Raw genomic sequence first — 25,714 nt, forward strand, 5'->3', positions numbered from 1 at the left:
TGTTGTTTAATATTTTAAAGGAACAGCAGCAGGATATAGAGGAAAGAGCAGTCATAGCTACTGCTCTGCTAGTTGGGAGACCTGAGTTCTGATCCTGGCTCCATCACATACCCACTCACCAGCTGTGTGACTTTGAGTAATGCTTGCTCTGTCACTTCCCTCATCTGTAAGATAAGGAGTTTTAGGTTTTTAATGGTACTCAGGGGACTGCAGAGGTGCTTTTGTGGTTCTGCAAATATCTGATGTTAACTTCACAGGTTCTGGAGCTACTCTAAAACCAAACATCCATCCATAAGCCTAATCAAAATTTCCAGTTTGTTCATCCAAATAGTTTCATTGTCCTCAGTGACAAACTTTACAATCTTCTCTCTTTTTTAAAATATTCTTCAGTTTCATAATTAATATATCAAGATGTGGAGTTTTTCTTTTTTTTTTTTTTTAACCTTCTTGGGATTCATAGGGATTCTTGTATCTAAAGATTGGGGTCTTTCAATAATTCTGGGAAGTTCTCAGCCTTCATATGTTCAAAGATTGCTCCTTCCTTATTCTATCATCTCATTCTAAAATTCCACATAGATACACATATATACTGTCTCATTCTGCCCTCCAAGTCTCTTACCCCTTTTTTCCTATTTTCCATCTCTGTGTGTCTCTGGATTGTATTCCAAAGAATATTCAGATATATTGTCTAGTTCACTGACTCTCTTCATCTGTGTCTAATCTGCTGTTTAATCGATCCATGAACCTTTAATTTCAATAGCATATTTTTCATTTCTAGATATTCTATTTGTATCTTTTTGAAATCCATCTTCTCCCTGTTCATTTCTTCAATATTTTTAGAATTCTATCTAAACGTATTAAAATCAGTTATTTACGTCATTTCTGATTGTTCTAGTACATAAAACCTTTGCAGGTTGGTTTCTGCTGACTGTTCCTTTTGTGAACTCTCACCATGGCCCCTAATATGCTTGTTCGCTTTATAAATCTTGACTGCAAACTACTTATTTGCCCTGAAAATTTTTCTTTGTGAATGCTTTGTGTCTGGGGTTGCGGCTGAGTTGTTCAAGATAAGATCTGTGTTTGCCTTTCCCATTTGTCTTTGGACACTACCAAACTAAAACCGTTTTATATTTAATCCTCTATTTCAGGCTTCTGGATGCACACAGGTAGTGTGATTTCAGACTACACATCCATGTGGAAGCTGACTTTTCACAAGAAGATAAATTCTTAGAGGAATGGTTCTCCTTCCATGTAAGGCCAGAGTTGAGACAAACAAGCTTCCTACCTGTCCTCTTCTGCCGGTGGGGTTTGTTTATCTCAATCATCCTTACACTGTGAGTGTAGCCCTTTGGGCATCCAGGTTTAAGCAGCAGTTTCCTATTAGAATCCCCATCATAACCATATCTTGAGCTTTATCTCCTGGCCCTTGCACATCATATAGTTGTCCACTCTGTCTCTAGCATTTAGCAGACAACTTTCAGAAAAAGCCAAGCTTGCTTGCCTCACTTGTGCTCTGGACACTACATTATTTACTTTCATGCCAGCTCAACAAGTTTGAAAAGATTTTTAAAATATTTCTTTCAGCATTTTAGTTGTTTTTGTTGAGAGGGTTGGTCATGGTAACTAATCCACTATTATGCTGGAAACAGACATCTTTGATTAATTAACTTTATAATGAGCAAATGTTATAAGTCTAGACACGAATCACATTTATATTAACAAACTACTGATTTTCTCTTTTCTTTAATCTCTTGGGGTTCTATGCAATGTTTCTTTTTCAGAAAAGGATTCTCCTTAAAAAGTTTTGAAAATTCCCTCTTACAATCATAAAGTGTGATGATTTCTCCTTATGACGCTGTTAAATCTACTCGCTAGCCACACTGCCGCTGATGGTGTACCATCGGTCTCACTCTCCCTCACAGGGTCAAATAATCCAGGTGTCATGGACCGATGCCGTATTTTCAAACTTTTGTTTGCTTAGCAGCAAAATCTTTTTGATCTAGAAAACTTTGAGCAGAAGCCCAGTATGGATAAGGGATTTCTGCTCTGGGTGTGGGGGGTAGGGAGGAAGCTCTGAAACCCGGTGTTGGGTTTCTCTATGTCTACGTTTCTCTACGTCTTTCCTGGAGCACCTCAAGAGTCTGAAAATGTCTGCTTGAAGTTTTAGCTATGGGACCTTGGGCAAGTGACTTGATCTCTCTGTGCCTCAGTTTCCTCATCTTTAAAATAGGCAAATAGCACCCCCCTGACAAGACTGCTATGGTGATTGAATACATTAAATATATAGCAAATACTATATGAGTTAATTTTTAAAAAGACAGGAGAACTTTTATTTGAACTCTGCATACTCTTATTGAATTTTTCTTACTTCTTGGAATTTCTATAAAATTCATAATTTGTATATTATTTGTCCAGTTTTACTAAAAAGAATTTTAAAAGTAAAAGAAAAAATAATCTTAACTTTAAACTTCAGAGTTAAACTAAAACCAAAGACCTGTTTGTTCCATGTTATTTCTTTCCCATACATTGCTTTCTTCTAGCACTTGGAACATTCTGAATCCATAATGACAAAACAAAAATACAGTTTGGACTCTATAGACTTTTCTTTTCACTGTAATTTTGCCCTAAGACGAATGTAGCCAAGTTCATGGCTTACCTGGATTTCAGATCTGCCTCCACGTAAAGCAAAACCCCAGGTTACTTATATGCCCCCTTGTCTGCCTGCCTCATCCTGTGTGCTTGAAGGTTAGTGAAAGGAGAGGAGGAGGACACAGGGTTGAGGCAGAGCTTGTGCATCCTTCCAAGGATGGCATCTTTAGGATGGGCAAGAGGCCGGTGCAGCTGCTGGAATAAATGCGGGACCAGGGAGAGGGGAAGGAAGGTGCTGGACCAGGAGCCTGTACAGGACCATAGGAAAGAGGTTCAAAGGGATAGGAAGGCACTGGCTTTCATGCACTCTCTTCATTTCTGAGATGAGGAAACTGAGACCTGAAGAGCTGACAAGCCCTGCAGGGAGGGAGAAACTCTTGGGTCTAAGCTTGGGAATGGAAGGTCATTCTACCTCTGCTTCTTCGAAAATCCCTAAAGATTTGGTCCAACACACAGCTAGGTCTCCAAAGTATGTGAGGCATGGGGAGGAGGCACTGGAGGGAAATAAAATATGTTGGATTGAATAATTCAAAATGTTTGGTCACCCTACAACCACAGGGTCATAGGCCAAACAGAAAGTCAGCTTCTTTAAATGCTTTAGAAAGAGCATTGACCCAAGAACAAGCAGATCTGGGTTCTATCAGGTTATAAAACTGTCATTTTTGTAGGTCAAAATGTAGTAGCGCCAATTTTGTACTGCTCAACCCACAGTGCCAGTTCCACCAGTCTGTAGCTTTTGGGGGTTTGAACAGAGTCTCCACATTTGTCCAGTGGGTGATGCCTGCCTTGTCTAATTTGCAGAGTTTTTACGAGGATTGATCCAAATTATACAACATTTACTGAGTGTGTGCTGTGGATGATTGCATGGGAAACAAAGATAACCAAGGTACGACTCTTGTTCCCAAGGAGCAGGCAGTCCAGTGGAGGAGCTAAGAAACAAATAAAGTTGAATGTGATAAGCAAGTAAGAAAAGAAGCAATAAATTCTGCTTGATTGTGGATGGTTAGGGGGACAAAGCATTTGAACTTGGCTCTAATGGTTAAGTAGAAGTTTCCCAGGCAAAGGGGGAGAGGCATCTCTAGCAAGAGGAACAGCTCGAGCAAAGGCATGGAGGTGTGAAAGCTCATGGTGAATTGAGGAACAGTACGTCCAGACGTACGGGGTGTGGCGGGAGAGGCTGTGTGAGTCCAGAAATGTTGAAGGGGCAGGTAGTTTCAGTGTATAAAAATGATTGGATAGGACTGCATCCAAGAAAACTTGGAAAGCATAGAAATGCTTTACAAATGCTAAGTGTTATTCACTTTACAGACTTGAAAGAAAATTTCCCTAAAATCTCACACCATCCCTCCCCTCCTCTCACAAGGGGTTTGGCTTCAGTTATAGGTTGATTTGCCAGATTTCTTTATAGAGTGTTTCCTCTCCCTAGCAGAAACGTTCTCTCCTGGGTTCAGTTAAGCGGCATGTAGGAACTTTCTGAGTGGTGGGTAGTGGGGACAGGAAGTGATTCAGTTTGAGTGAGGAAAGTGCTGCCTTGCTATTCTCCAAACTGCGGCCTCCCTTTCTCCCGCATGGCTTATTCTAACCTCCTCAAGAAAGAAGTGAAACCACTACACCCAAGGAAGGAGAGGATCAGTGTGAGCACCCTGGCCTCTCACACTCCCCCTTCTGTTCCTCTGCAAAATCTCTCTGAATAAAGTCAGAGTGTTGTCAAGCTTAGCCATGCTCCCCATTTCCTCTCTCTCTTACCAGTCAGGACTCGTCTTGGGACACTCTCTTCCAGTAAGTTTCTAGTACCCAGCAATGGGTTTGTATGATCCCACCATACCCTTATAGAGCCTATCCTCATGCAAGAGAATGCAAGCTTGACAAGATGGTGAATGGAAATTAAGGCCCAGGAATTCAGTTCCAGCTCATTCTACCAGTGGCTCCCCTGGACTAAGAGAAAGAACCAAATGGACTTGATTTCAGATTCTGGCTTTGCTACCCTTATTAGCTATGCGGCCTTTTGCAAAACCCTCTCTCTGAGCCTCTGTTTCCTCACTTGTAAAATAGAAGCAATCATACTCAAATACCAGAGTCACGGTGACCATTAGAGATAATGTATGTAAAACATCTGGCCCACGGAAGATGCCCAAGACACTGTAACTGCTGTCACCATTATCATCATCATCACCTCCACCACCATTATTAAGAGCTTGAAGTAATGCAGGCTCCTTGCTGGTTTCATTCCTTCCCTCTTACTGCCCTCTATCTGTTCTTTACATGGCAGCCAGAGAACTCTTTTGAACACAAAAACCAAGTCACATCCCATATTACTTAAAACCTTCCTTTGGCTTCCCATTGCACTTTGAATAAAATCCAACCTCCTTCCCCTGGCCTCCAGGGCCCAACTCTACCTGGCTTTCTGTCCTCGTCCATTCCCAACCCGATTACATTATAGTCTCCCTATTACCTTCTCTGCTCCAGCCACATCTGCCCTCTCAGTTCCCTGGACACTACAGGTTCTGTCAGGGCCTTTGTCCCTGGGGTTTTCTCTGCCCAGAAGGCTCCCTCTGTCCCCTCCCTCCATATGTTCTTCACACCCTTTGGCTACAGCTTAAATGCGACCTTCTCTAACCACACTACCTCAGTACCACTGTACCTCCTTATCTTCTTTACTAGCCTAATTCTTATTTATCACTGTTTGTAAATGACTTATTTGTATGATTATTTGCTCAACATCTATCACCCCAAAAGAGAGTAAACTCTAGGAGGGTGGGAAAGAGTTTGCTTTGTTCACCAAAGTAATCCCCAGCACCAGACAAGTGTTTGATTTATTACTGTTGTTATTATTAGGCAGCACTCTGTGCTGTAGTACAAACAGATACAAATTTAGCTTCATTTGTGACCTTGGCATCTCAAGGAGGTTAAGGTTTCCTTACAATGATTACTAGTCATGTTACTTTTCAAAGCATTTAACTACTTTCTAGTACATCCAAGATTGAGCTTTCTATTTTCTATCACCCACATTTACCATGATGAACATGTATTTTTAATAAAAATTTCTTGTAAACTTTGCATTTTAACAACAAGACCCTTCACAGGAAATCAAATGAATTTATTTTAAAACTTATTTTAAATGAATTTATTTCAAAAGTAAAATTCACAGTAAAGAAAGACTAACAGCCAGCCTAATGTTCTTAAGGCTATCAGTATTTTAAAAGAGGGAAAAAAACTAATCAAAAGGCCTTGCCTGATGTTTAAGAAGTTAGTGATTCAATACATGATTTTCCAGTTGATTAGATGTAGATAATATGACAAATGAAATGAAAATTTTCATGCAGGGTCCCATGGGTTAATGCTGATGGAATACATAGTCCCTGGCAGATAATGAGCATTCAACATCTGTTGAATGCAAGTTTCTGGAAGCCTTCTCCAGCCAGAGGCAACCACACAAACTGCAACTCTGGAAATTACGGTACTTCATACATTTTTGTTGTTGTTGCTCAGAGGTGAATTATCAACTAATGAATTTCTATTCAGGATACTATTTCTTGATAGGTTAAAATATTCTTTCAATTTTTCTTTCTTTCATAATTTAAATGTATGTCATTTCATCTGGAATGTTCCCCTCCCACACACACGCACTCTCCTAACTCTTTTCCTCCATTTTCCTTAAAAAGCTCCTTCTATTTCCTTTTCTTACCCAAAAGGTAACTTTTCTCTGGTGATACCACTATTCTCCAAACCCTTCTCTTTCCTTGTATGCCCATCTCCCAGGGCCAATAAAGAAAGTGGCATGTTTCTCATTTTACCCTGCCCTTGTTAACCCCAACCCTGGCCCAACTACTTATGTGAATTCCTTTCCATTCTGGTCACCGGAACCCTGACCTCATTTTCTATTCGATGTTGCCTCTGCTTTAGTCAGCCTGGGTGACTTCAGTGACGTTTTGATGACTCTAATAGTGTTCGACAGCTCACCCACAAAACCCCATCCTGACCACCATTATCATCAGAACATCTCTACTTCCGCCTTCTCTGGGACTTTATTACCTCAGTTTTTTCCTTTAATTGGCCCAAGAGTACCACATCTCAATTAAAAAAAATCAATAACAACAATAATATTAAAAACATGTATTAAGTTTCCACGATGTGCCAGCCACTGTGCCAAGTGCTAAAAATACACCTTCTCATATAATTCTCACAACAACGTAATGAAGTCAAATTATTATTAGGAAAATTATTATTATGAGGAAACTGAGGCTTTAGAGACGTCAAGTAACTTCCTCAAGATCACCTAGCTAGTAAGCAGCATCTTCCCTTTTTCATGCTACTCTGTCGAGATACCATTCTCTCTTTGTTTCATGTTCATAATTACACTTCTTGAAAAAGTCTCACTTCCTCCTTCTCCACAATGTGCAGTCCATTGTAGTTTCTTGGAGATTCTCACCATGCTTAAAGGCCTCTCTCCAAAGTCTCTAATCCCAGCTGGGTCTCTGTAGTGCTCATCACCAAATGTTCCTTTTTGAGATGAGCGTCTTTCTTAGCCTTCATAATATGACTTCTTTTTTCTCCTTCTCTTTCTGGTCTTCTTTGTTAACTCCTTTTCTTCTTTTACTGCTTAAATGTAAGATTCCTCACAGTTCCATTTAGACACAGCTTTCTCCTCCTGCTTCACACTCAGCCGAGACGATCTCATTTGCTCCCACACCAACACTCTCATACCTTCACAAATGAAGAACAAATCAACATGGCTAATTCTGGCCTCCCTGACCCACAACCCAGTTCGAGCTCTCTGCTGAAATTTCCATATTGTTGTTCCTGAACTATCTCAAACTCCATCTGCCCCACATCACACTCATTACCTGTCCCTGACAATGAACTCCCCACCTAAGTTTCCTACCCTGAACCGCTGGCATCACCTTCACTTCTCTAAACTCCCCTCTCCCCTAGTCCAGAGCTGATACACCCACATCCAAAATGATCTGTGGTGGACACAACCTTGAACTGGGAGTGAAACTTGGGTTCTACTCCTGACTGGGGCACTAAGGGGCTGTGTGACTTGGAGCTGGAACAGGGGTCTCTAGGGCCCTTTCTCACTCTACTATTCAAGGGCTCTGTGAAATGCCTGCAGCGCTCACCACCTTCACCCCTCCTTACTGGTCTCACTAACATTCGCTTAGCTCTGTCCTCATTGCTTTTTGCCTGGGCTATCTTAACTGGCATCCGAAGTGGCCTTATTTCCTTTCTCTCTCTTCTTTCTTCCCTTCAGATGGTCCTTCAGACAGCCATAAAATTACATTCATAAAACACAATTTTGATGATGTTTCTCACTGGCTTAAAAATCTTTCAAAACATTCCTGTTGGCTGTAGGATAAAATTCATAGTCCTTATTCTTACTGTTGCACACAGCCCTCTGCATGCTAGTCCCAACAGGGCATATGAAACTGAGCTTTGTGTAAGTCGGATTGTATATGTCGTTGGAGTAAGCATTTGGGAAAGTTAAGCTTCCTAACTTATTCTTTATACTAAAAGTAATAGTGGAACAAAGATTTGGGTATTAAATAGTGAACAATAAAAGTTTTAGAAAATGGCATAATAAATTTATTTATAATCTTGGAGGAGGGGAGCTCTTTTGAAGCAGGATACAAAAACCCAGATGTTCAAAAAGAAAACATGGGTTAAATTTTACCACATAGTATTTGAAGACTTTTGTATGGACAGAAAATGCCATTAACAAAGTCTAAAGATAGTGGTACTGGGGAAAAATTTTCAACACATATCACAGCCAAGGGTTTCATTTCTTAATTTACAAAGAGTTCATGTAAATCAATAATTTACAGAAATTGACAACAAATATGTTTTTTTGAAAGATGCACACTCACTAAATAATTAAAGAAATAAAATTTGAAACTATGTTTCAAATGTTTCCATTTAGAAAGGCAAACATTTTAAAGGTGATGACAGCCATTGCTGATAAGGCAATGGAGAAAAGAGCACACACCTGGATTGTTGAAAAAATTATAAATCAATACAAACTTTTGGAAGTCAATTGGATAACATCATTCAAAATATAAGACAGATGTACCCTTTGATCCAGCAATCCTACTACTAGGAATTTATGCTACCAATGAACTTAAAAAGGGTTACTAAGAATCACAACACATACACACACAGCTGTCAGTTGCAACACTGGTAATACTAGCAAAGAAGAAAAGAAAGGAAAAAACTGGAAATAGCCAAAGTGTTAATTGATAAAATATTAGATATGGTTTTATGATTGAATGCTATTTATAACACTTTCTGTAAAAGAATGTTTCTGATATGGAAATGTTCATGATGTAGTGTTAATTGGAAAATGAAAAAAGCAGTTTATGAAATAATATTTGCAGTATGAGTCTACAGAAATAGATATATGTAGTATTTCTGCATTGAAAAAAGAATGCCAGGATCTACAGCATTTATGTTTTCCTGTCATTTACACATTTTCTAAGTGCACACACATTATTTTTGTAACTAGAAAACAATTAAAAAGTTTTCAGCTTTCTGTGGAAAAGAGAAAAGCAATTAAACCATCTGTATCCTTGTATGCTCTCTATTAAGCAATAAACACTGTCTAGAGTTCATGTCATAGAAGTTTTATGAAAATTAATGATTAACTGAGTATAACTCATTGAAAGTGCTACAGCTAAAATAATCTCAAAGCTCTGTTTAGGATTTGGCTCTGACGTTAAGTTATGCTCCTGCTCATACTAAGCGATTCAACTAGCTCTATTTGCATAGCTTCATTCATCAGATGCTGTCACTTAATGTTGCTTAATCCAGGCCTGTGTGTATATAAGTGGAGTTGGAATATAACTGCATCAGCTACTACCAAGTGTTGAGACAGGAAATCTCATCACTTGAAACCAGCCCTTCATGTTTATAACCTGGGTGAGTATGACCACCAGTGTGCAAGAATATTTGTCGTGTGGTATTAGAAAAAGCCGTACAAAAGAATCAGTGATATTTATATCGCCATATATTCTGAAATATTTCTGATTTAAAAATGGGAGAGTAAAGAGTAAATGTTAAATCTGAAAAAAATGGTGACAAGAGTAATCGTATTTTTTTAAGGTGAAAGATTTGTAGGTTGTTTAAAGAAAATGCTTTGCTTTTTAGAATACGATTTGCAAATATTTCCTGACTATGCTTTTGACTTACCATGTGATTCTTAAAAAGCACCTGACTTTCTCTGTATCAGTGACTCCATTGTAAATGTGATATATTAGTTTCTTATCTACCTTGCTTGATTTAAGAGCAGAGTTCCTCCAACTGTGTTCTCTCAAACTAGTCCATAGTTCAACTTCTATGACATGAACTCTAGACACACCTGGATTGTTGAAAAAATTATAAATCAATACAAACTTTTGGAAGTCAATTGGATAACATCATTCAAAATATAAGACAGATGTACCCTTTGATCCAGCAATCCTACTACTAGGAATTTATGCTACCAATGAATGTTAATAGAGGGGGTGGAGGACAATACAAGCTAAATAATAATAATAATAATAATTACTTAAAATACTTAGTTAAACAAAGGTACCCACAATTGCTCAATGAAGGACTTTCAAACCCTCACTGTGCTAATGTGAGTTCTGACTTCCCAAGAGGTGGAATACGCATTGGAACATTTCCAAGATTTATTTGAAAATGCAACTTTTTTTAATGTCCGTCCAGGAGAATTTTTTTCTAGGACACAAAGATCCTTGAATATAAGGCAAAACAAACAAACAAATCCAGCAATGCAATTTTCATGTTATCATTAAAGTGTTACCTGAATACCTACTGTGTGCAGGGTACTATTTGAACTATTTTCTGTACAATTTAAAATTTAACTACGATAAGTTTACCTAACTGCACTATTCCACAGGTTATGATTACAAATTAACTACCATATTCACAAGTTCATTATTTCAAAGAAGTTGGACTGAGCATTTGAAGTTAAATTCCTAGATCTCATTATTTTCTCCCTACATTTGGAAAACGGAGGAAGGAGACAGGGTAGGGAAGCTCTGGCATAAAGATGGGAGTCAGGAGACTAGATTCTGGTCCCAGTTCTGCTATTGTGATCCTGGACAAGGCACTTAATCTTTCAGTATTAGCCTTCTCATCTACAGAGTTAGGGGCTCAGTAAAATGATGTCTAAGCTTCCCTGCTTCTAAATGTTCTTGACCAATACAGGTGGAAGAATCCAAGGAAGAAGGTAAGGATTGATGTGAGGCCCTCAAGCTGTGTGAGGATAATATCCATTTCCTAAGGGAAGATAAGATTCACTCCAGGGTCAGAATAGGGAGTTCTCGACTACCCTACCATTGAAGGATTTTGCTCATAAGACTGGCTGCAAATAGAATGGCTGTGTGTAAGATTCATGTTCCATTACAACAAGAAAATTTGGAATTTCAGCCTATTTGGGACTGTCTGGGGACAAAAATAAAGACGCATGAAGTTTATCTTCCAATGAGTTCTCTAAGCCAGGAACTCAATGCTCCTCTCTTATGTTGCTAGAAGAGCTGATCCATATGAAGTTTATAAGAGATTTAAATGACAACCACTTCTGGGATAATTTGGATTTTATCTTCTTTAATCTAGCAAAAAGAAGGCAGTGCTTAATAAAAGAAGTAGTAGCTATTAGTAGAATTGCAGGCAACGTCAGAGAGAATTTAAGACTGGAGAAGAAGTCCTGCTCCCTCCACAAACCACAGCCCCACTGCCTTATCTTGATGATGAAGCCAGGTGCAGTGCGCTTCTGAAAGAACATGGAGCTTTCTGCAATTTATGACAGAGAACTCCATATTCTTTATCCAGCTTGATAATCAAGGTACAGCATTCATTGGCGATCCTTGCCTGAATCAAGTATTACATTGGGGAGCTGCAAGATGTTGATTTTTCTGATTCTATCATTCCTACTGTAATGAATAAAGCCCTCATTCATTCATTCTTGAGAAATGCTACAGGACATGCGGATTTCTTTTTTCATCGAATGCTTTATAGTCAATTATCATCATTATTCTTTTTGATGCTTGAATTGTGCCAAATTAGGCCAGCTGGAGATCCTTCAAGGAGGCTCCTTGTGTTCTTTTGACACAACTTTATTGGTTTTTTAATGACTCACTGTTTTCTGGCACAACAGGATATTCCCTGTTCACTTCTACTTTCTCAGCCAAGATCTAGAGTCCTGGTTCCTTTTAGTGGAGAAAATATTTAGAAATTAAGATATGGGCACACTGATACTGCTGACTCAAATTTAACATTACAGGGCTTTTCTCTTGACTTATTTTATATTTGCATCTCGTTTCCCTGCAGTGAAAGTCTATAACATCAATATATCCACTTATTTGCTGTATCCTATAGTAGAGCAAAATAGTCTCAGAATTCCAATACCAATATTACCACTAACAATAAACCCACCTCGTAAAGTTTGGGATTCCTTTGCAGTTCTTTTTGTCCTCTGACTATATTCCAGTATAGATATATATTCAGAATAGTATGTTCAAATTTTACTGAGATAATTATTTTCTCTATGAGGTTATATTATCAATTTTAAACTGAGTTAAGCCACAGTCATTTCTGTTTGTTTTCAAGTGGAGACACTTGGACTAATATTACATTTTAATCCAACAGAAGCGTGAAAAATGAAGCCTAAAATGAAGTGTTCAAGCAGCAAAACTTCCCCAGCAAAGACGAACAGCTCAGCAGGCAAAGCCTTGGTAAAATCTCCCAAGTTAAGAAGTAAGCATTTCGGATTGTTTTAATAATATTATTTGTCTGTTACCAAATCTTTATGAGGCCAATGTTCACACATGCTACCTTACCAAAAGCTACTAAGAACACAAGAGCTGAAATTCAAAGGGGTAACTCATAAGTGTGTAATACAGCAGGCTTTGGTTTGAACAGACTATATACAGCCAACTTTTGCTTATATGATACATCATAGGACAGGAATGGCTCAGATGGTTTATACCTGCTAATAGTGATAAACTTAACTATAGCCCTTCATATGAATCCCTTCTCCCTACATACATCTTGAGCCGCCAAATCCTAAAAACTTTTTCCCAGACTAACGAATAAAATTGAAAACTGACCCACTTTCATTCAACAAACATTTATTAACATCTTTGGTGTATCAAGCTTGTGGTCTTGACTTGTGACTTCTGATAAAGGAGAGAATAACAAGTAAAGATATTTGAATAATCCAGGCCCCAAATAAAGCAGAATTGACCAAGTGATGCTCAAGTCTATCCCGTTGCAAACCCAAAGGGTCTAGAATAAGCTGAAGGGTAAATAAACTCAGGTAGTAGCCATAGCTTTAAGGTGAAAGGGCCATATACATCTTTGATCTTTGAAATGATCTATCCTAGGAAAGAATTATGCAAATATATACTCTTGCGTATGGAAGCAGTAATACAAAAGAGAGTTAACAGAGACCTGTTGGACTGGAGAGAAAATAGAGGATGAGGAATGATGGTGGGGACTGGTGTAGCTTTGTCCTTTGTGCTTCTGTCTGTTTCTCTGAACATCTTTAAAGCTAGAAGAGAAAGCAGTGTTAAAGGATATCGTTCTGTCCTTACTGAGGCTCTGGCCCACCCACGCTGTTCTTTGGTAACCAGGGAAAAGGCTAATTTGACTGTGTTTTCTGAATAACTAGGAAATCACCAGTTAAGTTAGTCTTACTTGCATCTGAGTCAAAATGCTCTGTGCAGAAGCAGTGACTGAGTGGAAATGATTTCGCGTCCCAGATTCCCTCTTAATAGAGAATGCATTTTCTTTTTATCCCAGGAGATGTGGTCTCCTTACAGACACTGGAATGAGGAAGCAGGCTGGAGTTTATGCCAGACTTGCTGGCATTGATGCAATAATTAAAAAGTAACCCTTCTTTTAAGGGTGCAGTGGCCCTAATGGCTTAGTTACCCCATTTAGAGAAACAGAGATAAAGATAATCCCCAAATCATTTATATGGCTTTGTAATGCATTACAATATTTTTATTGTCCCTTAGCAGATGTCCCTTTTCCATAAAAGTGGCTCAGTTTAATACTAAAATTGTTATTACTTAAATGCTCCTGGACAAAATTTCGACAGATAGCTATAAGGTATGTGACAGGTAGGAACCACTTCTCGAAACTCAAGGTGCAAGAAATGTCACATCTCATATTTCTAAATAAACTGCTCTGAGTCCCTGAGCAAGAAAGCTCATTTTAATTCCTTCTCCTCCCTTGGGCTAGCAGAATCTGACACCATCACAAAACTCAGAATCCAACCACTACAGGTATCCACACAGTCAGGTCCCATATGAGTTATGGTCACCACCAGGGCATTTCACCTTTAGTGCCAACGGAGCACAGGAATTCATGAGCTAGATAAAAGCCCTTTCCCAAATTAATCCCCTTTCCAATTTCCAGGAAGCTACTCTCCTTGGTCGGCCATTCCCCTCTGCTACTTCCTCTCTTCCATAACCATTAACCCTTTCCCTGCCCTGACAATCCAGCTTCCTTATGGATCTAGCCAGAGGTCACAATACGGGAGCCTTGGGACAGATCCACCCAGCAGAAGTATTTTATTTGGCCTGAACAGTGTTACTGTTGTTTTTTAATTGAGGCAACACTTAAAAATTGGAGAACTTTGCATAAGAATCTGAATGTATGGTTTCTCTTGAAAAATCTGAAGATCTAGCAACACTGGGCCCATATCCCGACATGGCATTAGTTGTGGGTAGAACTTAGTAGAGATCACCCCTGTTAGTTTGGGTCTGTCCACGGAAGATCTGTTACAGTGAAAGATCTTCGACTTGATCCTGTGGACTGCAGGGAACCACTACAAATTTTTAATTGGGGAATAACAAGATATTTTTATTTTAGAGCAACATGGTGTAAAGATAGAGTGAGGGGCCAAGAGTAGAAACAGAAGCTGGTCAGAGGTCTACTATATTCATCTAAGGGACTGATGATGAGTACCTGACCTAAGCCAACAGAATGGAAAAGAAGGATTGAATTTCACATACACTCAGAAGGTAAAATCAACAAGAATTAATGACAGATTGAATAAATTGAGGGATGGAGAGAGAGGGAAAAATGGTTGAATCTCAGCTTTCTGATTTAAGAATTGGGCAGACAATGGTAGATAGTGGTATTGTTTTTCAAGATAGAAAATTCAGGAGGACTGTATTGGGAGTAGAGAAAGATAAACAAGTTTTTTTTAAAAAGAATTTATGAGTATATTTGAATTTGGGGTATGTGTAGGTCATCCAGGTGGAGATGTCCATAGTTCAGGAGGATTATAGAGAGAGATGCTTTAAGAGGTAGAGATGCTTTAAAATAGCTACCATCACAATGCCCTGAGGAGCAATAGATACAAAGCTCAGGAGAGAAACCGAAGGTAGAGCTACAGCTTGGGAAATCATCAGCATACAAAAAGATGATTGAAGTCATTGGAACAAGCAAGATTGCCCAGAAAGAAAGTCTAGAGTGAGAAAAAAAGGCAAAGGACAGAATCCTGAGGAACATCAACATTTTAGGAGCAGGAAGAGGAGGAAGAACTAACAAAGAGACAGAGATGGACTGACCAAAGAGAAACAAGAAGAGCCTGAAGACTGGCGACATGACAATGAGGGAAGAAGGGGTCAAAGAAGGATGTGGTCCTTAAAGTCAAATGTCACAGACAGATCAAAGGTAGAGAGCAATGAGAAGAGACCTTGGTGAAATAGATGTTTGGGGAAGAAATGAAAGATAAAGTGATTCACTTCTGTAGTTCCTGTCAACTATGGTCTAGCTCTCTCAGTGGCAGAACTAAAGAAAGATTTCCAGGCCCCTTCCCATTTACTTACCAGAAATGCCTGAAGGATTTCATCATGCTGTTTCTATGATGAAACTAGTTATGAGAATTTCCTCAAAAGCCATACTAAGATGCTGCCCTCAGACACAGGCAGAATGGAGACATAGGAAGTGACAACAGCCCTTACATAAGCTTGTACTGGCCCTTTGACCCCAGTGGAGCACTCTCTCCTACAGAGTCCCCATGGCCATGCCACGTTTGTGCTTTCCTCCCAAGAACACAACCTGTACACCACTTTCAGCTGCCCCAAACACCAAAGTATGCATTCTTCCAAATTATCCTGATGTAATGTATCTTCAGTACTTCAAATGTAGTGACCCTGCTCCAATGAATTGTACCCAGTGTTTGTCCCACCAGATGCTAACCCCTACATCCATATCTTCAGCTCCTAACTCTCTTCTTCTACATTTACAATACTTCCTCAGCATCCTGACCCTCACTTTCAACTACCCAAGACCCATGCCCTGCTGTATACAGAGTCCACTCTCAATATTAGAGATGCCTTTCATGTCTCCATGGGATACTGACTAGAACTTAAAGATGACTATATTAGGAATGAGCATGCTTGTGGTATTACTTTATGCCTTTTAGCTCTGAAGAGATAATGTGATGTACAGTTAATAAAGAATTGTATTAAATTAGTCATTGGGAAACCAAGTTCAATGCTGGCTCTGGCACAGATTTGTAAACTACCTTTGTAACTGTAAAAGAACCATATAAATGTGAGATACTGTAGTTGACATTTCTGAATTGTGATGCAATGTTAGGGAGTTCCAGGGCAGATGTGAGTATAATTAAGTGGTCTTGCCCTGTTCAGACAGTTGAAGATACTTAAAGGTAGATGTCCATCTGAATTGGAAGCAAGGTATAGATAATTCAAAATAGTAGCTAAAAAAAGTTTATTCCACTTGACTTTGAAAACCGTATTAGGAGGGAAAATCTTCTGGAGAATAAAAAAAAGATCATAGAATGGATTCCAGTCACAAGCAATTATTTCCATTTTCTGAATTACTGTGAATAATTGAAATTTGGCTAGGTTGTACAAGTTGCTTAATAATTCATTTACTAGAATGCTGAAAGTTGAGATCCTATGACGTGTGTTACAATTTTCTTTTCTATTTAACTCTGACAGGCTTTTTATGATTTCCAAGTAGCAAATTTAATTTTTTATTTGAGATTTTAATTTTTCTTGGCTAAATGAAATAAGAATTCGTGAAAATTGATTAAATTTTTCACTTCAACTGATTTAATTTGAATTTGCATTTTCTTAGTCCCTAAAATCTCAGTGCAGCATTTTGGCAGATGGAGGTAGATGGAAAGAGTAGTTTTGATATGAGGCACAGCTGAGTCAAAACTTCTCAGCAGACCTGTAACCTTGGGCAAGCGTCATGACTACTAAGAGCCTCAGATCATTATCTGTAAAATGAGAATAATACCTAGCTTGCAATATTGTTTGTGAAGGATTAAATGAAAACAGTGTGTAAAATTATTAGTACAGTGCTAATATTTGACAAGGGAGCCAAGAATATTCAATGGAGAAAAGACAGGCTCTTCAATAAATGGTGCTGGAAAAATTGGATATTCACATGCAAAAGAAAGAAACTTGACTCCTATCTTACACCACTCGCAGAAATTAACTGGAAATGGATTAAAGACTTAAATGGAAGATCTGAAACTATGAAACTCCTAGAAAAAAAAACATAGGAAAAAAGCTCCTTGATATGGGTCAGCTATTTTTAATATCAATAACTTTTATAGACTATAGCTATCCCTCCAAAATTATTAAAAGTGTATTCTAGGCAAGTAGAAAGGATTACAGATTTCATATGACTATAAGCATTCCCCCTCAGTTAGGCAAAGATTGATGTATATTGGATGCAGATCGACACTCCCTTATCAGAAATTCTGAAAATGAAATTTTTTTCTAAAGACCTCAAGTTTTTCGTAACTTATTTGGCAGTAAAATATGACCTGAACTCATTTGACAGTTAAGTCCTGACCTGAACCAATGTGAGGTCTTCATTTATTTCACTTTATGTAAATTTTCTGTTTCCCTGTAAAATTATTAATTTTTGATTATGGGGTGCTGCCGCTAGTCCCTGCTGGGAGTGTTACATGTATATATAGTTTATGCTCTACATTACAATTCTAAAGTCTAAAAAACTGAATTTTGGAACACACCTGGCCCCAAGGTTTTTGATAAGACACTGTGGACTTGTAATTGCTTTCTTGGTCTGCTACTCTCAGGGTTTGTAAAAGGATAAAGATGGATGGAAAGAAATAGTATTTTGATTTTTTTAATTATTTAGAATCTCAACAGAAGGTGGAAGAAGTTTGCCAGATATACTTTATGAAGCTACGCTCAGGCCTTCTTATAGAAAAGAAAGCCTGTTACTTTAAGAAAGAAACCACCAGAAGGCATGTACCAAAACCAGGTAAGGGGAAACTACACATCTCCTGGTAATTCTTCAATATAGTAATGGGCATCTATTTGTCTTCACTTACCATATCTGGATATACAATTTTTTTTCCCTCACCCAAATTTTCCTTCTGGAAAAGAGTAAGGATAATGAGCTATTTTTTAGCCATTTCCTAAACGGCATATAAAGAGCTTTTAATAGCATGAGAGAAATGGTTATGTTACAATGTTAAGTGAAAACAGAGGGTATAAAATTATAAATATACTTAGAATATTTTTTAATGATTTTTTTTCATTTAAAAGAAGTAAACTAAAAAGTTAATAGTGATTGCCTTTCGGATGTTGAGACCATACATGACTAGTTTTCTTCCACCTAGACTCCAAAGAGTGTGCCCTACTGGGGTGTAAGTGTGCCGGGAGGTATTGATGTCTTCAGACCATGGGTGGCTGAAGCCCTGGGGTCAGTCACCACTCTCAGCCAGTAGCCTTGAAAGGGAATCCTCAAATGATGGGTCTGGGCAGATTGGGGACTGACAGTCTACTCCTACCTCCACCCCTGTCCTGCAGGTGGAAAGCAACATCTGGTATTGGCTGCCTGTGAGCAGCAGCTGGAACACCTTGAACAGTCTGTGGAGGGCTTCACTTTTGATGTGCCCATGATCCAGAGATGTGCTAGATCAACTGCTGGTCCAATTTTTGAAGGTATGACTGGTCGCAGGGGTGGCGTGGAGATGAGGAGAGAGGTAAGACACAGGACCTTGGCAAGTGGCGCTCCAGGAAGCTGCCCCAAGTGTACGTCTTTGAGTATATCAGAAACTTCTGTCCATTTGCTGCTAACATCCCCATTTAGGGATATCCAAACTGGGTACAGGACAGTTGCTCTAACAATGCATGTGCATTCTATAGTTAGCATTCCATTACTATTTTGAGATGCTTGCTGTGGATTGGAATCCCATACACATTATTCCTGAGGAAAATATATTACCTTTTGTGGAAAAAAACCACATTACCCCCAAATTTCAACATTTTGACCATGAAAGAAAAGGAAGAGCTATTATATTTTTAAAATATAATTTCAATTCTTAAACATTTTAAATAGTTGTTAAGATGATTTTTAAATTGTATGATCTACTTGTGCAAATAAAGTCCAAGTTGATGATGACTATCAAGAAGTGAAGAGATCATTAAGAAAATTTGACCAGGAATGGCATGTTGCCATTTCAAGTATTATTCCTGAAATAAATGTCTTAAGTTCTCAGAAGCAGGTAGAAATTTCTCATTTAGGTTTTTTGTGGTTTTTTTTCTGAGGAAGATTGGCCCTGAGTTAACATCTGGGCCAATCTTCCTCTACTTTGTATGAGGGATGACACCTCAGCAAGGTTTGATGAGCGGTGTGTAGGTCCATGCCTGGGATACAAACCAGCATATAACCCGGCTGCCAAAGCAGAGCACACAAACTTAACCACTATACCAACAGGCCAGCCCCTCTCATGAAGTATTTTTAAATCATTTTACTTTAGAAGTTCACATACAAATTCAATATTTGACATTCTCCTTAATATTCTGTGTGTTATTTTTCTTAGCATAATTCTATAATGTAAAGAAAATATAGAACATTTCTTCTCCCGGACCCATATAGGTAGTCCCTAAATCTGCTCCGGTTTTCCCCAGCCTGCCATAGAAATATTATCATTTTCTTTGTGTGCTGGGACATTAAAAAATGTTAGAGTCTAAGTGTCTCTGTTATTTGGCCAGAGGACGGGATGGGGCTCACACCTGAATTCTCTAGGACTGTTGGAAGTCTCTGTGTGACTCCACACCTTACAGACAGGTATTCATTTACCCATGTCTATCAAAATAGTCCCTTCTTTGTCACAGTCCCCTAGACCATGAGGAGCTAGGAAGCAGAGGTTTCCTCAGACAATGTCTGTCAATTTTCCAGCTCCTTTCTCCTCACCAAAGCCTCCCATAAGCACAGTAACATGGCCACCCACAGCCTTCATGCAGGAGAAGAGCTTCTTTAATCCTGTTCAGGTGGCACACCTCAGCCTTTGAGCTACATTAAGCTTGCACCAAAGGCTTTCATCTAACTGACAGCGATGGACAAAGTGTAGCTCAAATTGCAAAACCAAACAAAAAAACCTTAGAGGAGGCATTTAGAAAATTGCTAAAAGATTGTTCATGGAAATAAGTTTTTTGAATTCTTAATGACAAGATTTCCACTTGTTACAGAAGATTTTGCTTCCCTGAGCACATACAACGATCAATCCATTAGTTTTGTTATTGAGGATGGAAGTTATGAGATCTACATTGAAGACCTGAGTGGACAACAAGAGAAAGGTAGAATGTTTCCTTGTGTCTATAATGATGACTAGTAAAGTGAAAAATAATTTTACCAAACCATAAAAAATGTGTTAACTCAGACATGACAAACCTATTTCATGCTGTGTGCTAACTCCAACGCATTGGCAGTGGGGTGCCTGGATGTCCCTGTGCTGAGGAGGATTCAGAAGCTTAGCCAGGTTTCATCAGGGAAGAGTGCTGATATTAAGAAGTGGCATCTGTTGTGAAAAATGGAAGGAGAGACCACACATATTTGCTATCATTAAATTACCTACTAGATTTTTCCAATCTTATCAATATCACCAAAGTTCAACCTCTAGTAAAAGAATATATCAGTGCCATGAACAATATTTTAAATATTTTAATAACAACTGTGTCAGAGAATTCATCAGAACATATTCACACATTTTTGAGACCTTTCTCAAAACCACAAATGTCTTGCTTTTATTGATATATAATAAAAGAGGAGGATACTTTCTGATGTTGTGTGTATGTTGAAAGTGAAACCTTTTGATAAAATTGTATCTCACCAAAGGGATTTTGTGCATTCTCTTTCAGACCCAGTGTTATTCCGTTGCTATCCTTCTCAGTGCTCCTCAAGTGAAACAGGTAATTTGGAGAGTTGGGTAGCTGTAGTGCTTGAATTCTTAAATTTGAGGTAAAGACAGATCTAAAAATGCTCCATGGGAAAGGAAGACAGTCTCAGAAGGTTTTCTCCAGCCCAAGTTCATGGTAAAATCTTAGATTCTTAGAGGATTTACTCCATCCCATCTATCTTGTAGTTTAATGCTTAGGGTAAAGCTCTGGTTACTTTTTTTTTTTTTTTTTAAAGATCGGCAACTGAGCTAACAACCGTTGCCAATCTTCTTTTTTTTTTTCTGCTTTATCTCCCCAAACCCCCGCCCCCCGTACATAGTTGCATATCTTAGTTGCAGGTCCTTCTAGTTGTGGGATGCGGGACGCCACCCCAACGCGGCTCGATGAGCGGTGCCATATCCGCACCCAGGATCCAAACCCTGGGCCGCCGCAGTGGAGCACGCGAACCCAACCACTCGGCCATGGAGCCGGCCCCAAGCTCTGGTTACTTTTAACAGAGATCCAGAATAATAGCAGCTTAAGCTACACAAAACTTTATTTCTGTCTTAGTGAAGGCTGGAATGGCAGTTCTACTCCACAGGTTGTCCATGGACCCAGCTGCTTCTCTCTTTGTGGCTCGTCCAACATTTACATGATTCAAGATTACTTGCCACCATGATAATGTCCAATCAGCAGGACAGAGGAAGACAGGTGCATGAATTCTCTTTCCTTTTAAGGACACAACCTGCAAGTTGTGCCTGACACTTCCACTCACCTCACATTGGTCAGAACTTAATCACATTGCTACACTGAGCTACAAGAAGGCAAGCTGGGAAATATCCTATTATTTCACAAGAAGAGGAGTTGGATATTGGGGGCCAACTATCAGTGGCTGTTTATGCAAATAGGGAAGCTGACACCCAGAGAAATACCCATTAGAGTCAGAATCCTACAATTAGAAAGCATATAAGAAACTAAACTCTTTTCTTCAAGGGAGTTAGAATTATCCCCTACTTAATCAATGACTCTTTAGTTTTATTTGTGTGCAAATATTTCTAAGAGACATGTTGGTGAATGAAGTCATTGTTTTACGTGATATGTTGCATTCTTTTCCAGGGTGTTAAATTTATTTAAATTAAAATGAGTTATTTTTCTTAACTTTACAATTTACATTTTTTAATTGCAAGCAGGTGGTGCTGATGGTCAGAAGTTAATGGTAAACCTGAGTCCTAAAAAATACAAAGACTTTTTGCTGCATGCCAACAACAAGGAGCACTCTGTGGAGGTAATAGAAATAAGCACTTAATTGTCATGATTGACTCCACTCATTTGTGCGGATTTGGGTGTTTGGGGTATTTTGAAGGAGTTTTGTTTGTGCTATTGTATCTAAAACACAATCAGTTATTACTAATCACCTGCTTCTGGAGTAGGAAAAGTAGGGAAATGGCATGTATAGCCTTGCTACTGAAAGTCTGGTCTCTGCCAGCGGTATGGCATCACCCAGAAGCTTGTTAGAAAGGCAGAACTTCACACTCACTCACAATTGAATCAGAATCAGCATTTTAACAAATCCCCAGGAGATTCATGTGCACATTAAAGTCTGAGAAGCACTGCTATATAGAATGATCTCAAATCCTTTCTCTTTGGCTTTAGGAAATACTGTTCTTCCAGGAATTGTTTCTTTGTAAAATATTGCTTTCTTAGGCAAATGCAAATATAATTTTACACACTGAGCCTGCTAAAGGGATGGTCATAAACATTTCCATATACCGAGATTTACAGATAGCGTAACAACCTACATTCTAATCATAGAATTCACTGAATAGTCTTCCTCAGTTAGTAAATGGCAGTATTATATGGGTCATGATGAAAAATTATGAACATCTGGAGGAACAAACAAGTCAAAGATGGAGACAAAGAAGAAAACATGAGAGTATAAATATAGAAGATAAGTTATATAAATTCACAAAAATATAAAGCTAACTAATACAGCCATGTAAGGTATTAACACAAACACTGGATGGTAACCAACATCTCCCTTAACAAAATGTTCCTAAGTGTATATAAGTGTTTGGCATATATAACTACTCAATAATAAGAGCTGACCCATACTGAGCTCTATCATCTACCAAGCACTGTGTTAAATGTTTTACAAGTACTGTCTTATTTAATTCTCATAGTAACTCTATGATGGAGTTATTGTACTGGTCAGATATTGCTGTGTAACAAATTATCCCGAACACTTAGTGGCTTAAAATAATAACCATTTATATCACTCATATGTCTGTGGATAAGTTGGAAGTTGATGCATCTAGAAAACTGGCTAGCCTAAAAAATTGAGGCTTGAGAGGTAAAACAATGTGCCCAGGTCTCAGAGATAGCACATGGCCAAAGAGGGGTACAAATCCAGATCTGCTGTATCCAGATCCAGTCATTCTAAGCCATGGTCTCTCAAAGTCTACTATCAATGAATCAAATCAAACCCCCCACTTTGGCCCTCTACTCACTTCTTTCTCCTTCACTCCTTCCCATCCCCTTCCCATCCCCTACTTAGTAAGTAGGCTTGCTAGAAATACCAAGTTGTAAATAATTATTCCCCATTAGTTTCTAACACAGGAAGGTGAAGTTGACACTAGATCTCCTACACACATAATGGTTGCTTTCTCTCTTGTTTCCTCAGCTACAAAAATGTGAAAACCCGTTCCCAGACCAGGCCTTTTTTCTTATGCATAAGACGTCGTCCAGATGTGTTTCATTTGAATGTAAGAACAATCCTGGAGTGTTTATAGGAGTAAAGGACAAGCACCTTGCTCTAATTAAAGTGGGGGAGCAAACTGAGCCTTCAAGTAGGCAGAATATCATATTTAAGCTCTCTTAAACTTAATGTGATGGGAAGCTGTGGATCCTGGGTTGGGTAGCCCAAATGGCTACCACTGCAGAAGGGATGAGACAAAAGAAAGAGGCAGGGAACATTTAAGGGAAATGGAGAGTGCTCACACGCCGTGGAATGCTTTTCTTATTATGTGTAAAAATATTTTTCGTTATCCTTCAGTTGTTTTTTACTTCCCTCTGTATCACTGTATATTCAACACAAGTATTGGTATATTAAATCGGGTATCGGTAAAGAGATCTGCCAACATTCAGAAGAGACACAGCCTGACCTTTACTTTTTTCCACTTTCAGTCCATAAAGAACTTCATATTTAGAGCTGAGACCTCTGGGAAGAAGCAAGAGTCTTAGCCCAAGTCACAATGTAGACAGGTATCTGCTTTAAAGAACTACATAGGGACACAGTTTTTCCTGGTTCCAAATAATAGGCTCAAACACTAAAGCTGCTGGTGAAAAGGCACGCAGGTTGCCCATTCCAAAAGTGGAATAAAACACCAAGTTTGTTTATAGATGCCGGAAACTTCAGATGCCTCTATGGCTAGGCAGGTAATATAAATAAGTGAAGAGGCAAGGATTATCAAAAAATTATGAAAAATAAATCCAATATTTATAAAGCAAATAATTTCACCTCTCATTGTTTCATTTTTAAAGTTCTGATTTTTGTAGACAGTTAACTTTAAGCAAGGCATTCTTAACATTAGGAAGTGAAATACATTTTAGTTCAGACCTATGATTGAAATCATTAAGAATATCTAACAAACTGAAACATTTTTTTAAAAAGCAGCAAGCCACAACATATGTTAGGTCATCCAGTCCCACAGTGGGGCCAGAAGTCCTCTGACCTCCTAGGACCTGGATGGGGCACAGGATTAACCTTACAATTTCAATATCTGGCTATCCCTCATGTTTGTGGCGTACCATGTTCTTCTGACCCTAGATCCCAGGGATCTATGACTTGATATACTCAGCACCTTGGACAAAATGTCTTCTAATCCTTTCCTCCTATGTGCACAAGTCTTTTTATTGTCCAGCTTCCCGATGACCCTGGTTACTATGGAATATTCATTTGACTTCTGTTCTGTCTTCATTTCCTTTGACCAACCATGTCCTTGATATGTCTTTTGCACCCCCTGAGCTTCATTTCCGTATGATCTGATCTCCGTATGCCAACACCTTTATTCTACTTTGTCTACCTGACATTGTAAAATTTTTACATAAATCTATTGATGGCAGTATTTTTTATTAAACATCTTTGTGTTTTACTTTTAGTAAAGTAGTAAAATTTATACTCAACTATGTAATAACATTTTTCAATTACTAAATGAATAGTTTTTGCTGATTTTAAGGGCTTAGCAATTTCTACTACAATTTTTCATAGGTTTAACACTGGCAATACATGATAAACATAATAACGGAATACTTATAAAAAATGACTTCTGAAAGTGTAGGCTTTTAAATTTCTAATTTGTTGATATCTATTGGATCTAATTGCTGGTTTAACTTAAGATAAAAGAGGCTGAGAATTACTGTACAAGAGCAAACAATTGTAGAACAATATGACTTTGTTTCATTGTGAATAATTTTACTATAGAGACAAAAATAAAAGCAGAATCAATATCATCTCCTCTGAAAAACACTAAATGTTGAGCATGTGCATTTGTATGATATACTTAAATGATTATTATTAAGTAACCAAATATACCCATTACATAGTTTGTATTCTTGAATAAACAGTATTTTTAAAAGTTTGTGAGGCCATAATGGTTTTATTATAAAATGACTCAATATTCTGAAACTCTTAAGTGAAAGTAAGTAATTCACCAATGTTGGTATCTGGAGTAATTGATATTTTTGGTGATTCAAAACTAAGTAAGATCTTCCAGAGAAGAGATTGTGTCTTCTCCACCTCTGTACCCCTAGTGCCCATCATGGCGGCCAGCAGAAAGGAGGTATTCAGTGACTTTTACCCAAGATCAAACAGCCAAAGT

General features: G+C 38.4%; 1 protein-coding gene across 37 annotated transcripts in view; it reads left to right on the forward strand.

The window, feature by feature from the left end:
* IL33 (interleukin 33) overlaps positions 1–25,474 on the forward strand; it is a 158,166-nt gene extending 132,692 nt beyond the window's left edge. For 4 of the 37 annotated variants that reach the window (XM_070248311.1, XM_070248305.1, XM_001492329.6 and 1 more), the window contains 7 exons: positions 12,295–12,402; positions 17,809–17,934; positions 18,486–18,620; positions 20,151–20,258; positions 20,820–20,870; positions 22,025–22,122; positions 23,518–25,474. In XM_070248311.1, coding sequence (XP_070104412.1) covers positions 12,306–12,402; positions 17,809–17,934; positions 18,486–18,620; positions 20,151–20,258; positions 20,820–20,870; positions 22,025–22,122; positions 23,518–23,715 — 813 coding nt within the window. In that variant the 5' untranslated portion in view covers positions 12,295–12,305 and the 3' untranslated portion in view covers positions 23,716–25,474. Of the gene's footprint in view, positions 1–1,148; positions 1,335–3,450; positions 3,536–5,972; positions 6,107–9,411; positions 9,562–12,294; positions 12,403–14,541; positions 14,679–17,808; positions 17,935–18,485; positions 18,621–20,150; positions 20,259–20,819; positions 20,871–22,024; positions 22,123–23,517 lie in introns of those variants that run through there. The other 33 variants (XM_070248322.1, XM_070248306.1, XM_070248325.1 and 30 more) reach the window with 30 other exon arrangements.
* The last annotated feature ends 240 nt before the right edge of the window (positions 25,475–25,714 follow it).

Source organism: Equus caballus, chromosome 23 (assembly GCF_041296265.1).
Source record: "Equus caballus isolate H_3958 breed thoroughbred chromosome 23, TB-T2T, whole genome shotgun sequence".
NCBI lineage: Eukaryota > Metazoa > Chordata > Mammalia > Perissodactyla > Equidae > Equus > Equus caballus.